Source organism: Bemisia tabaci, chromosome 9 (genome assembly GCF_918797505.1).
Source record: "Bemisia tabaci chromosome 9, PGI_BMITA_v3".
Lineage (NCBI taxonomy): Eukaryota > Metazoa > Arthropoda > Insecta > Hemiptera > Aleyrodidae > Bemisia > Bemisia tabaci.
The window spans coordinates 11,990,039-12,005,325 of NC_092801.1; the positions used below are offsets into that span (position 1 = coordinate 11,990,039).

Sequence of the window (15,287 nt, forward strand, 5' to 3'; positions counted from 1 at the left end):
ATCGACAAGCCCGTGAATCAATCGAATTTTTGTCGACGGAATCAGTGTCGATTGATTCACGTCGATCGATTCACGTTTTTATTTTTCGATCCATTCGTATCTACCGAATCGACACGGGTGTTTTTAAATCAACTGTCGATCGATCTGGTGTCGATTGATTCATGGCGATCGACTCACGTTTTTATCCGTCGATCGATTCATGTCGATCGAATCGACACCGGTTTTTTAATAATGTGTCGATCGAATCGGTGTCGATCGATTCATGTCGATCGAATCCATACCCTCCATCAAACTCTATGGGTATAGTTTTTGAAATCAACACAATTTACGCATCATTTTCGACTAAATCTTTTTACCATCCAGTAGAGTCGTGACAATTCCTTTTCATTGCCCGAGCAATGCTGCCGTGCTGAGTAAGAATGCTGTATAAGCATTCAAATGTTGTCAAAAACTACACAGTTAACGATAACGTCTACGCATACCGTTGAGAAATGTGCTATCGGGCGTGATACCACTATTCGACCTCCTAGGAGCTCGGTGTGCCTATTCAATTCATTGAAGGCGTTTTTTTTTGCCGTCGCATCGCTTCACGCTGAACTCCTATCAACTATCGTCATAACAGGCAGATTCATATTTGATTCTACTTCTTCTTCGATGACCTTATCGCATAAGATGTTTTCCGTGCTTAGGAATGACGCCCTACGAGCATTCTAATGTTGCCAAATATCCTCTCGGAAAATATTTATTTTTGAAGAAAATCATAATTGTTTTCCTAGACAATTTCAGACTTTTCAGGTCAAATTACGAACAAAATCCTTTGAAAAATCGAAGAAGGAAATATTAAAAAATTTTCTAAAAATTTGTGATTTGTCGAGGGAAATTTGGCAACGGATGATGGGTTGTACGGTGTTTGAACTTAGAACGGCAGAGTGGTGATGCCATTTTTTGCCGCAGGCCTCAGTAGTGCCAGTCAGGGGAGATATCTGAAAAACTGGAGCTCTGCAAGTTCCGTGTAGATGAATGTGAGGATGATCCTGAGAATGAATCTGGGGATGATTTTTGCGTTGATTTTGGGGATAATTTTGGGGATGATTTTGGGGATGATTTTGAGAATGATTGTAAGAATGATTTTGAGAGTGATTTTGAGAGTGATTTTGAGATTGATTTTGAGATTGATTTTGAGATTGATTTTGAGATTGATTTTAAGAATGATTTTGAGGATGATCCGGACGAACTTGCAGAGGAATCCGAAAAACGAGATGCTCTTGAGAGACCATTCCCCGGTTCATTCGAGCCATTATTTCTCGACCGTACATCAATGTCTGTTGGGTATTTGCACTTTTTGCTCCGCTTGAAACTAACGCTGAATTGATCGACTTTCACCGAGTCCCCAACTAAGCAAGCGTTGAATTTAGATACGAAACGAAGCTGAAACATTTGAAAATATACATTAATAGACCACTCGAAAGAAGACAAGATTCTAGTCGTATTTTATATGTATGAAAAGTAGTACAACGCACGTTGAAAGTATCGACGGTGTAAGTCAAAAACCATGTATCTCGCTTTACGAAGTTGCAGACTTCCTGTCATACTTTATTTTTTTTTTTTATGGAATACTACTCAATGGCAATTCTTAAAATCTGCCGTGCTTTCACTGATTGGGACCTTGACTTGGGACATTGGAACTGGGAAATTTTCGATTTTCGATCAATCCGTAGTAAATAATCGATTAAACAATTATTTAACATTTTAAGAAGCGATTAATTAATCCAACCGCAAAACATTCGATTGATCAATTAATTAATCGCTAATCTACAGATTGCAAGCGGTTCATTTCATTCTTGTGCCAATAAGAGGCCAACTAAAACGCCTTCAACTTCACAGAGGCAACCCGCGCATCCGAAGAGCACGAATAATTGCATCAAGGCGCTACTAGCAACCTTGCGTCAACTTTGCGTTAAGGCCTGGATACACACGGCGATTAATCTCCGCGATTGAAAGACGGAAGCCAATGGAGAGCCTGGATTTCGATATATCGACGTCAATGGATCGAAATCCAGGCTCTCCGTTGGCTTTCGTCTTTCAATCGCGGCGATTAGTCGCACCGTGTGTATTTAGGCCTTTATTGTGCTCGACTGTAAATCGCGTGCTTCGCTTTGCAACTTCGCAGACTTCCTGTCATGCTTTATTTTTTAAATGGAAAACAATTAGAAAGTGTATATTCGGTGAAAATGTTAATTAATTGGACGTATTTCTGTTAATCGGAACTAAGCGCCAAACTGAGTTCCTTCTGAGGATTTTAGAATCCCGGATAGCGCGTTCTGTCAAACGGAACTAAGCGCCATGGAAAAACATTGCGAGTATAGGACGGAACGAGCATCGCGTTACGGAACACCCGCCAATCCGAGCCCCCCTCTCCCCCCCCCCCCCCCCTATGGCGGAGTGCAACCCATTTCGGCAAATTTACCCCAATTCGGCAAAAAAAAGGAGACGGTTCGGCACACAAAATTAAGTAAGGCGTGGGGGGAAAATGACCCGATTCGGCACAGAATAATCTGCATATAGCTGTTATGAAGTTGAACGCGCTTAGTTCCGTTTGATAAGAAATACGTCCAATTGTTTAATCGATTATTTACTACGGATTGATCGAAACCTAAAAATGTTCCAGTTCCCAGTCAAATTCCTAAATAGCAGCGCAAAAGTTTTGCGGCAAAACCTCCAAAAATATCAGATCGAAGTCCAACTGTAATGCTTTTTAGGGAAACACTGGATTTCAAGAGAAATTACGGAGACAATTATGCCGAGATATACTGAATCATCATCGACAATGTTCAACACATATGCTTCTTTTTACTATGAAATTCGGCACAAATTCTGATTTACACCTGCAAATACCCTGGTGGGAACTCAAAGGTACACAGATCGTTACTTTAAAAATTTACTGCCTCAAAATATGCACATTAATCGATCAAATAGTCGATTAATTTTAATCCGATTTGATTATTAATCGAGTGATGAATTTTCGATATTCTTAAAAATTTGACGAAACGATAAATCATTTCAGTAATCTCAAAACTCTACTGCTGTTCTCACCATGAACGGCTTCATGACATTTATGCGAACAGACGCATGTCTCCATTTTCCCCGACTGCGACTGCCGCGCTGCCTTAGTTTGATGCTGGAGTCCTTCGACCAGATTTCAACCCCTCGCTCCGACCTGAATTCGAGATCAAGGGGTGAATTAAGTTCCACCTTGTACAACTGCTAAAACATAAAAAAGTATTAACAAATAAACGATTCGGTGACATTTTGATGAGTAAAATTTACGTCCTCATTTAACATCAAAATCAGTGTTCGAAACTCACAGGCGCCACGCGCCAAATGCGCCTAAAAAATCGGTCATGGCGCCTAAAAAATGAAGGCTCTGCGCCAACGTAGCCCCTAAAAATTGCTCCCTAAAAATCAGGATTTTCATAGGAAGTCACATAAAGAAAGAAAAACAAATCTATTTGAATTGAAAAATCTCAGAATTTTCAGCACTACAAGTGAAAGCTTGCTTCTTCTATTCTTCACGATTTCATTTTTAGTGCTTTTGTCTTCCCCAAGTTACAGCTACTTACTAGTTCTGTTACGAAAACATCTTGCGTCTAACTTTTCACTAAATGCGCCGTAATATACAGGCAAAAAGTCAATTTGGCCCCTTCAAAATCTTCAATGGCGCCTAAAAATCGGCTTCATGCGCCACATTGCTCCTGAAACTCAAAGGTGAGTTTCGAACACTGATCAAAATCATACAAACCACGATCGAAACTTATTCATTTGGAAATCCAAGTCATCAGTGACGTGGCGTGCTTTGCGATATATCGATTGATCTGTCATTTAAATCTATGGAAAAGGCTCGATAAACAGAGTGTTCGCAACGAACACCTTAATAGTCGATTATCTACCGCAACTTCAAATGGGGAAATCTCGATAATCGATCATTCACGCTTCGTCACTGTTCATCATCTCACTCTTGATTTCAAAATTCCACATTCCCATCCCGACAAAAATTGTTCTCTTTCGTGAAGTTTACCTGCGCCATAGTATCGTTTTTGAAGCGAGAAGCTGAAAAATGCATATTTTATACGCAGATTTTTCCGATACGCTCATCGTGAATTTTGAGCCATTTTCCATAGGAAACGACTTTTCCTATGGCTCTAGCTGAAGTTTGCAACAGGCCCATTTTGAATAGGATTTTAGAGAAATTGTTGTGCACGACTGTTCGATAGAACGATGTTGGATACAGTGTTCGAAACTGACAGTCACAGGCGCCAACGCGCCAAATGCGCCTAAAAACTCTGCCATAGCGCCCAAAAAATGAAGACTCTGCGCCAACGTGGCCCCTAAAAATTGCCTTCTAATAATCTGAATTTTCATTTTAGGCGATTATTTGGAATTTTCAGCACCGCAAGTGAAAGCTTTTTCTATTCTTCACGATTTCATCATTTGTGCTTTTGTCTTCCCCAAGTAACAGATACTAGTTCTGTAACTTAAGTATCTTGCGTCTAACTTTTCACTAAATGCGCCGTAATAAATAGGCAAAAAGTCAATTTGGCCCCTAAAAAATCTTCAATGGCGCCTAAAAATTGCGCTTGATGCGCCACATGGCTCCTTAAACATAAAGGTGAGTTTCGAACACTGGTTGGATACGAACCTTCAAGGACAGCAATCCAGCTTGAGAAGTCTCAAACAAGTACATGAAAGAGACACAGCCCTTCGGTCCGCGTTCCTCGTCGAGGGGACTCAAGCCGTGGAAATTGACGCTCCATGTCTCGCTGCTCAGAGATCCCGAGTCTTCCTCCTGCATCAGTCTGCTTACCAAGTAACCACCGATGCCGCTTTCTGAAAAACGCAATCTAAATGACAAGCTTTTAACAATCACTGGTGGTATACAACCCGCTTGGCATCAAGTGGTCGCGAAAACATTTTCATGATGCTTCTTGCTCCTGCCGAAATTAACTCCTAGAGCAAGGGAGATGCAAGGAAAATTTAAAAAAAAAAAATAGCCCCTCCCTGGTTAAAATTGGCAGTAGAATGTGTGTTCCAAAATACCATAGACCTAAAGCCGGCTGTAAGATTTCCAATAGCTTCTGTAGGCGGCTGTACAATTTCTTACAGCCTTTTATAGCCGATGGCGATTAAGCAACAGCCAGACAATAAAGTTTATGCTAAACGTTACTAAATACGGATACTAGGACTTGGTTAGTTTTCAGACTACCGCTCTCTTTTTGGGCCGTAGTATCTTGATTTAATTTGCGAGGAAAGTTCCGTACTTTTGAAGGATGCCTGTCATTCTTAATATGTTGGAGCGCCTTCAATTTCTAATGATACTGTGCAATGCCTCTGGTGTGAAATAGTTGCTTCAGACGCCGTGGCACGCTGCGACGCGGCGGACGGGCAGAGAGCGCGAAACGCGCATCGGCGCCTACAAACGTAACAGGGATACTTCACGCATTGCGCAATGCGTGAAGTATCCCTGTTAGGTTTGAAGGCGCCAGTGCGTCGCCGCTCCGCTTTGTGTTAGGCTCTAATATTTAATCTTGCGAAGTCAGCGTTTTTCAACTCATGATTTTGAAATGTTTGCACACTCTGTATGGACTATTCTCATTTTAATTGATGAAAAAAAAATATGTTTTAAAGGAAAATATAATGTGTGTTTTGTAAATATTAAGGTAGTTCCGCATCAAACTTAATGATTTCCAAAACACACGAATTTCTACACAATTTCTTATAGCCTTTTATAGCCAATGGCGATAAAGTATAAAGCCCGGCGATAGGGACTATAGCCCGGCTATATACTTTTTTGTAGCTCGGTATAGCCCGGCTATATGATTTGCTCCGCTTTCTACAGCCAGGTATATGATTTTCAATAGCCTTCTTTAGTCGGCTATAAGAACTCCTATGGTATTTATTTTGAAACGCAGCTCCTATCGCCAATTTTTACCAGGGCTCCCAGATTGAATTTGAAGCAGTTTTAGCATACAATTTGTGCGTTATTTGACGTTGAAAATTGACGGATACTTCTTCCTTAAGAGGTTTTTTCTGACCTTCGTACGACGAAATTATAATACATTTTATTTTTGCGTATGGACTACTTATTTCTATGGTGTTGAGTAACCTTTGGTTTTGTAAACTTTGGTTTTATAGTCTTATCATGAAAGCATTTAAGTAAATTTTTAGGAGCACTTTTTTCTCGCCCTCTTTTTCCTCCTTACCTTCCTTCTTTTTTCCTTCTTTCTTTCTTTCTTTGTTTTGGGCCCGAGGGGGGAGGGGGGCACGCCACCATGCTCCCATCCCTTCCTGGATCCGCCACTGCAACGAAATTTTTTTTTTTTTTTTTTTATTCAACAAATTATGTTACAACCACCTGTTTACAAGTGTAAATTAACTTGGTTTTACAAATATAATAACAAACAAATTAACTATTTTTAATTTTCATTTTTAACTTTTGCATGTATAACCTATTCTCACACAGCACCCAGACTACATTCATACACCTTAAAACTAGAGTAGTGGATTAGAAAAAAGAATTACAATAAACAATGAAAAATAAATGAGAGAGATCATAAAAAAAAAAAAAAAAATGCAACGAAATAAGAAAATTTATTCATACCAAAGCGGATCCATTTCCAAGTGCCTGTGTTCAGCCCGTTGAATCCACAGCTGTTACTGTCGAAGTCGCAAAATACGTCACGAGGAAAACTGCGCTTTTGATCCACTCCTGGAAAAGTAAAAGTGCGATTGTAATAAACACGTGCACATTCAGTTTGCGTACGCGTGCCGGCGTTTTGTTCTCTTCTTAGAAAAATATTCATGACGATCTTCACAAATTGGCAACACCGTTCTCGACCTCTGTATGTCTAGGCCCCAAGTTCAGTCGGTCATTAAACGCCACCCCCCCCCCTCTCTTAATCGCCATCTTTGAAAATACTGCCGCCTTAATAGTGCCGTAATAGTGCCGCTTGAGACTTTTAGAACTTACCAAATTTCATTTGATACAAACCGAATTTTCAACAGTAAATTCGGAATATTTTCATCCAATTTTAAATTATGTGAAACACTCGGGGAAAAATATACATAACTTTCCTTTGGAATGTATGTGTACGCGAAGAAAAGTTTCAGCACCGTCTGAATGTTCAAAGGGCGTTTTTGCGCGTTTTTTGCGGGCGCACGGAAGAACGCGCACAGAGCCTGCGGGCATTGGGCATTTGGGCCTGATATTGATGGACAAAGCTATAGACAAAAGGGGCGAAGAGAAAATGGAGGGACCCCGGATCTCGTTGGTGGAAGCGGATGGTTGCAATAGTCAAGGAGGAGGAAAGTAATAAACTAACTAATGTAGTCCACGAGAAACCCTATGGTCATTCCACAATTTTCCCCATTAGTCTATAGCAACCACCTGTTTCAACCAATAGGATCGCTTCATTTTTCTTTTATCTTCTTCGTCCATCGCTTTGTCGATAAATTTCACTATCAGCCCTCTGACATCGTTCTTTAAAGGTCTGTCGGTTTTTCGTAGCTATGATACAATCACGATACGTCGATACGTCATAACGCTGACGCGTCATGGCTGGAATCGGACTGCATTTTGCAATTAGGAACTATAAATTCCGGCCCGGTTTAAAAATAACGTGTGTGCCATTAGTTTCCTTATGCATATAAGTGTTTTTTCAGATGAGCAGAATTTATGGTTCCAAATTGCAAAATGCACCAATTAAGGTTCGTGTTGTGATAGACAGTTGGACTACATTTTGCAATTTGGAACTAGAAATTCTAGCCCGGTTTAAAAACAACGTATTTGCCGTTAGTTCCCTATGCACAAAAGTGTTTTTCCAGAAGAGCCAGAATTTATAGTTCTAAAGTGCAAAATGTAGTCCAGTCATAGATTGCACCTCGGTTTATGAACATCTGAGGGCCCGGGACTTAAAAAATGATTTTTTTTAATATGACGCGGGAAAAATCGGGAATATACTATCAGTAAAAGCGCGTACATACGTCACGATTTTCGAACTTTATCTGTGAAGCAATTTTTTATAAAAATTCAATATTTTAGCGGGTTTTTGGGTTATATTGCACAGTTATTTCCAATTTTTACAGCTTTGGAAAAAAGCAATTTTTTATGATACATCTGAGGGCCCGGGACTTAAAAAATGTATTTATTGAATATGACGCGGGAAAAATTCGGAAAATGCTATCAGTAAAAGCGCGTATATACGTCACGATTTTCGAACTTTTCTGCGAAGCGATTTTTTATAAAAATTCAATATTCTAGCGGGATTTATGGGTTATATTGCACAGTTTCCAATTTTTACAAGCAAAATCCGAAATACTTCGGGAAAAAGGAAGAAGGTACGTATTTATGCTGAGAGGAACTAAGTGAAAATTAATGAAATCGACGTATGTATTTGTTCAGGGATTGAGTGCCACATACTCGTATGGTTCCTCAAAGAAGATGCTCCTTACATGCGGCGAATACTGCGACCAGAGGTGACGAATTTCCGAGTCACTTTTCACACAATCCTAATTTTAAAATCATACCATATTATAGTCTGTCCCAGATAGGAAGAGCGCTGGAAAATCAGAATAATTAGCACTATTTGGCGGGTTGGAGGTACCGCAACCCTTGTTACCTGTCATCTAGTCGCCTCTCAAATGCGTCGCACAGAGGGCCACAAGCCACCTCGAGGCATCGCATACTCCCTTCGCATCTTTCCGCGATGGTTTTCCCCGAGGCCCAGGAGCGGATTCCCGACGTAAGACGCCGACGCGCCGCGGAGCTCATAACCAACCCTCTGTACAGTGCGGGGTTTGCTCGGTGATTAGTCGGGCACTATAGAACGAACGATACCTTGCTTCTACATAGTGCAAATTATTCTCATTTTCCAGCGCTCTTCCTATCTGGGACAGACTAAAGACTAAACTCACGGATAGTGAATAAATTCTGAAGGAGAAAATAACTGTTTTGAGTATTTTCCTCGACCGGGGGTGGCACCGCCACTCTTGATTGTCATCCCATCACTCTTAAACTTCTTTTCGGACATAAAAGAAACCTTACGACAACGACGTACCCTCACACCGGTAGAGATCTTGAATTCTTCGAACATCACCAGGACTAAGATTTTCACTCCTGATTATAGGTTGTCCGCTCTTCAGTCGAAGCGTTTGTTCTCCGGGAGTCTAACAGAACAGTAAAATTTACATTGCGTTAGAGATATTACTTATATGTATGTGCAAATGGGACACTAGATGGAATCATAAATTGATCACTGCAATTAACGCATGTCCTTCATCAAACTTCCTCATAGAACACAACGTGAAAACATTATCCTGTGTTACACTATCAAAACTAGCCATCAAAATATCAATTGATCAGATTGAAAGAATCAGATAGAAATCAGGTGTTGTGATTGGCTTATTCGATGACTTGGACCAATCACAATTGGACGTATTTCTATCAAACGGAACCATGTGCATTGTGACATGAGCCCTGTTATGCATGCATTCTTATGGGTCTCGGGGCTCATGGCTTAATGCACATAGTTCCGTTTGATAGAAACACGTCCAATTACTTTTGCTACCACAATTGTAATGATATTTCGTGATAGGCAATTTTTTAGCTGCCCGAATTTTTCTGTGCAATTTAAAAAAACAATATCGTGCATTAGCGACGGAAGTTAGTGCGAAATTCAACATCAGTTTTCTCCAAATCCCCATACAACATATTAAAATCCATTAATTGAGGGTGGCTTAAAACTGTAGTGATAAGTCTAGTGTTATATTCTTTTAAGTGTCTTCTATTTTTGTCTGCACAAAGTGTATAATATCTAATCTCACTGATAAAGGTTAGGTTTGCGCTCATCACTTCATGGTGGGTATAACACTGTTCCGGTTGCCCGGGGTCGGACACCGCAGAGACCGGGAACTGTACCGTTCCCTATGGGCTCGGCGATGCTCGTCCCAGGGCATCCAATTTAGAAAAAAGACTGTACAATTGTAAATATTTTTAGTCGATAAAAGCTAATTACTAATTAATGCTATAACAATGTATCATATTTCTGTATAAAGAAGTCGATATGTAATAAAATAAAACAAAGTTTTTTCCAAATGACACATTTTTTGAGTTACCAAATTTTTTTATTCTATCTTTCTCCCTCCCTTCCTCCGTGCCAATCTCCTCTATTGCCTAATCCAAACGGAACAAGCAATAGATTTGCAAAAATCGAATGACGTTCCGAGAGAGCAAACGCTCCACTCGCTGGAGTCGTTTTCGCTATCGAATTCGCTGGGGGGGGGGGGGGGGGCAGGAGACCTCGCAAGCTTAAGGATAGGTAATTGAACTGATTATTTTCCAAATCACGTAAGCACCAAAATTGCGAATGAGAGAAAAACAAGAAAACCCGTTTTATTCGCTGTGGTGACATTCTTCAAATTCCAAAAATGTATGTTCTTTTAGAAGGCTATTTTTAGATCTGACATGGTTGATCATGCTAGAGGAAAGAAAGAAAAAACAACTCCTCTACCACCAAAATAGAGATTGGTGCTTAAGTGATTTCAAAAATAACCGGTTCAATTCAGGGATCCATGGTTCTTATTGTATTCAATTATTAATTTAATTTAATTTCATCAGAGGCGGATCCAGCAATTTGGCAGCACCGGATTTCCTCCATTTCAACCTATGTTAAATAATCGATTCTTGTCGGAGCACTTGGCCCTTCCAAGAATCGATACATTTCCATGAGTTTAAATGGAGAAAAATAATGCTGCGAATTTGCTGGAGCCGCCAATGAATTTCATGAGCAATACGTTCAGATTCTTGGGAACCGAAAACAAGAGTTTTCATAATTGATCATCCTGGTATGAAAAAAAGGTAGGAAAAAATATGCGCGATTAATTTTTCAAAACACCCTCGTAATTTCTCTCGCGAGTTTAAACACGGTATGACGCGTGATATCCAACTTAAGCTCAGATATTTCGAAGAAAATCGATGCCATTTCATGTATTATACGTTAGCATAAAAAGACACAAAAGAAAGGAGGTAAGAGGAAAAACTTAGGCATGCTGATTCTGACATGCCAGTCTAATTAATGGGTGAATGTGGCAACAGAGCAGGGGGAGTAGACACGGCATGGCAGGTTGTCGCCACTCAGTCTAGCGAGCTCAACTAGCGACCTTCAACCCTTTTGAACAAGCCGCCAACCGTTCGAATCTGCCGAGGCGCCGCGCCTGGCGCCTAAATTGTTGGATTTCGTCCCGAAGAACCTCTACGAAGATAAATTCTTCTTCTTCGCTGACCTAGTTATCCATATTGCACTGTTACGTTAGAGACAGTATCACGTTTAGCGTCTATTGTTTTTCATGTCACTTCATGCTATGCGAAGGTATGATACATGAAACGGCAGCGATTTTCAACGAGGAATCCGAATCTGAGCTTATATTTTGAATATCATGCGTTTTCTTTCTATTTAAAATCGTAGGAGAAATTAGAGGGGTGTGCTTCAAAATTTGGAGGTTTTTTTTTTCTTATTTTTTACCAGGACGATCAATAATGAAAAATCTCGTTTCCTGTTCCTATTGATCCAAAAATCTTGCTCATAAAATATAATCACAATAATAGTTGAATTGAATAAAAAACGCATTGCGGCGAGGAGAAGGATTTTTGAAAGAAAGATAGAAAGAAAAGAATTAATGCATTTCAAATCTAAATGTATGTTTGAAAAGATTAAGACTCATTTTTTTACCATCGCGCAGGCCTCATCATCGTACATCATTATTGAATCCGGGTCGAAGGGTACTCCCAGCAAGTTTATGTCCTCCCTCTTAATTGGTTTGAAATACTTGTAGCACTCCTGCAAAAATAGTAAAGCAAAAATTAGTTGAAATGTGTAAGTAGGCAACATTTGAGAAACCTCTTAATATCATCACCCTCAGGTCAAAGTATCACAAGCACCATGCGACGTTTCAAATTTTCCGCCGCAATTTTATTTTTTTACAGAGAAATTTTCGGTTGAATCTGTTTGAAAATTTCCCTGAATTTTATCGGCAGCACAAAGAATATTCAGTGAAATTGTAGAACAGCTCATTTGAACAATTTTTCTGTAAAAAAAATAAGATGGCGGCGGAATTTTTGAAACGTCGCATGGTGCTTGTAATACTTTGGCCGGAAGGTGAAATTATGCTGACTGATAGTGGGCGCAGAATGCGCAGGCAGGGATGATGCAATAGGAGGATAAAGGAAGGAAGGGTTTGGAAGGGGCGATGGACCTGGACTCGAGGGTTAGGTTAGAATTTTTGCGTTACGGCTACACGCAAAGACATAAAGACGGAGCACTAAAAGCAAAAAATGAAGCTTCTAGAGCTTCTTTTCAATCACCTCTACTATTGGCTAGAGGATTGGCGGCGAAATCGGGACAAGTTTGAATTCAAATGTAGGGCGGGAACTAATAAATAAAATTGCGGAAACAAAGTATTTTAGGTTGATTTTTGCCCAAATTCAGGTACACACTCATATTTTTTTAACTTTAGGTTAGTTTCAGTCCGTCGTCGACCGATTAATTTCATTTGGGAGTAACGTTGATCTAGAACTGTAACGGCCTGTTTGAACCTGCAGAACCACCATGAGCAGAAGAAAAACTAACTTTATCTGAGATTACTGCCTGTTACCGAGCAAAAGTAGGTGTATTATATTAGGACGCAGACCGAACTTTCTTAGTATATTCGTTTTAGGAATTTAAAATACGTTTCAAAGAAGAAATGTGCAAAAATCAAGAGGACAAGTTCAAATCAAATTTCCGTTTGCCGCCATGGATTCCCGCGCTCATTTACACACTCACACAAGCGCGCAGCGCCGAACCTAGCTTCACTTTTTCCCCGTGCTTTTAGATACGAGCGCTCCGTCTTTATGTCTTTGGCTACACGAGATTCCCATTTTATATAGAGTGAATTTGGATATAGATCCCAACACTTGAATAGAGTAAGTTTAAAAATATTTCGAAAGACGGAGGTAATGTTATTCAGAGGAATATTATAAAATTCCAAATAAGGACATTTGGATTGCATTTTCTAAAAAGGAACCAAGAGCATTCCAATTTTGCTAAGGTTGTGCAACTTCGTTTACCTTGCAAATGTAAGCGGATCATCTAAACAAGTTATATCTCTACTCTCATTAAAATATAAATTCATGAAAAAAATTACCTTTGTAAATTTAATTTTTTGCATGATTTCAGTAATGGTGCTGCCAAGAATGTAAGTTGCACAATTATAGCATCATTGGAATGCTCTTGGTTCCTTTTTGCAAAATGCGATCCATTTATGCGAATTAGTTTTATTCTAATTTTACTCCATTGTTCGACAAAGTCCCCTTTTTCCCTTTTTCCCCCGCTTTTTCCTCTTTTCCCCCTTTTCTCCCCTTTGTTCCTCCTTTTTCCCCCTTTTTTTGACCCGAGGGACCTTCCCCTGGATCCACCATTGAATTCGGATTGGTTATTACCGGTCGTATATTATCCCAAAGTACTTCTAGAGAATAGTGTCTATCGGGCCGCATGTGCTCATCGTGAAGACTCAGATTCACAGGTTTGTCGATCGATTCGTCGATCGATTCACGTTTTCATTTTTCGATCCATTCATGTCGATCGAATCGACACCGTTTTCCCCTTTTTCCCCCTGTTTTTCCTCTTTTCCCCTCTTTCCCCCCCTTTACTCCCCTTTTCTCCCCTTTGCTCCTTCTTTTCCCCCCTTTTCTTGACCCGAGGGACCTTCCCCTGGATCCACCATTGAATTCGGATTGGTTATTACCGGTCGTATATTATCCCAAAGTACTTCTAGAGAATAGTGTCTATCGGGCCGCATGTGCTCATCGTGAAGACTCAGATTCACAGGTTTGTCGATCGATTCGTCGATCGATTCACGTTTTCATTTTTCGATCCATTCATGTCGATCGAATCGACACCGTTTTCCCCTTTTTCCCCCTGTTTTTCCTCTTTTCCCCTCTTTCCCCCCCTTTTACTCCCCTTTTCTCCCCTTTGCTCCTTCTTTTCCCCCCTTTTCTTGACCCGAGGGACCTTCCCCTGGATCCACCATTGAATTCGGATTGGTTATTACCGGTCGTATATTATCCCAAAGTACTTCTAGAGAATAGTGTCTATCGGGCCGCATGTGCTCATCGTGAAGACTCAGATTCACAGGTTTGTCGATCGATTCGTCGATCGATTCACGTTTTCATTTTTCGATCCATTCATGTCGATCGAATCGACACCGTTTTCCCCTTTTTCCCCCTGTTTTTCCTCTTTTCCCCTCTTTCCCCCCCTTTACTCCCCTTTTCTCCCCTTTGCTCCTTCTTTTCCCCCCTTTTCTTGACCCGAGGGCCCCTTCCCCTGGATCCACCACTGAATTCGGATGGGTTATTACCGGTCGTATATTATCCCAAAGTACTTCTAGAGAATAGTGTCTATCGGGCCGCATGTGCTCATCGTGAAGACTCAGATTCACAGGTTTGTCGATCGATTCGTCGATCGATTCACGTTTTCATTTTTCGATCCATTCATGTCGATCGAATCGACACCGTTTTCCCCTTTTTCCCCCTGTTTTTCCTCTTTTCCCCTCTTTCCCCCCCTTTACTCCCCTTTTCTCCCCTTTGCTCCTTCTTTTCCCCCCTTTTCTTGACCCGAGGGACCTTCCCCTGGATCCACCATTGAATTCGGATTGGTTATTACCGGTCGTATATTATCCCAAAGTACTTCTAGAGAATAGTGTCTATCGGGCCGCATGTGCTCATCGTGAAGACTCAGATTCACAGGTTTGTCGATCGATTCGTCGATCGATTCACGTTTTCATTTTTCGATCCATTCATGTCGATCGAATCGACACCGTTTTCCCCTTTTTCCCCCTGTTTTTCCTCTTTTCCCCTCTTTCCCCCCCTTTACTCCCCTTTTCTCCCCTTTGCTCCTTCTTTTCCCCCCTTTTCTTGACCCGAGGGACCTTCCCCTGGATCCACCATTGAATTCGGATTGGTTATTACCGGTCGTATATTATCCCAAAGTACTTCTAGAGAATAGTGTCTATCGGGCCGCATGTGCTCATCGTGAAGACTCAGATTCACAGGTTTGTCGATCGATTCGTCGATCGATTCACGTTTTCATTTTTCGATCCATTCATGTCGATCGAATCGACACCGTTTTCCCCTTTTTCCCCCTGTTTTTCCTCTTTTCCCCTCTTTCCCCCCCTTTACTCCCCTTTTCTCCCCTTTGCTC

General features: G+C 40.7%; 1 protein-coding gene across 1 annotated transcript; it reads right to left on the reverse strand.

Moving 5' to 3' along the window:
• Positions 1–957: 957 nt before the first annotated feature.
• LOC140225456 (uncharacterized) lies at positions 958–11,945 on the reverse strand. Its single transcript, XM_072304426.1, has 6 exons — positions 11,781–11,945; positions 9,111–9,219; positions 6,656–6,763; positions 4,697–4,884; positions 3,094–3,261; positions 958–1,428 (listed from the first exon to the last, which is right to left on the reverse strand). Exons 1-6 carry the CDS (start codon positions 11,937–11,939, stop codon positions 958–960), a joined length of 1,203 nt encoding a protein of 400 aa, XP_072160527.1. The 5' UTR covers positions 11,940–11,945.
• Between the last annotated feature and the right edge of the window lie 3,342 nt (positions 11,946–15,287).

What these genes read in the sequence shown, in the direction of transcription:
- LOC140225456 (XM_072304426.1), bottom strand. Translation starts at nt 11,939, where the DNA reads ATGTTGCCTACTTACACATTTCAACTAATTTTTGCTTTACTATTTTTG. An exon ending in AGATCTCTACCGGTGTGAGG is followed by an intron (nt 6,764 to 9,110) that starts GTACGTCGTTGT and finishes TTACTTTTCCAG; the next exon opens with GAGTGGATCAAAAGCGCAGT. An exon ending in TTGGAAATGGATCCGCTTTG is followed by an intron (nt 4,885 to 6,655) that starts GTATGAATAAAT and finishes TGCGTTTTTCAG; the next exon opens with AAAGCGGCATCGGTGGTTAC.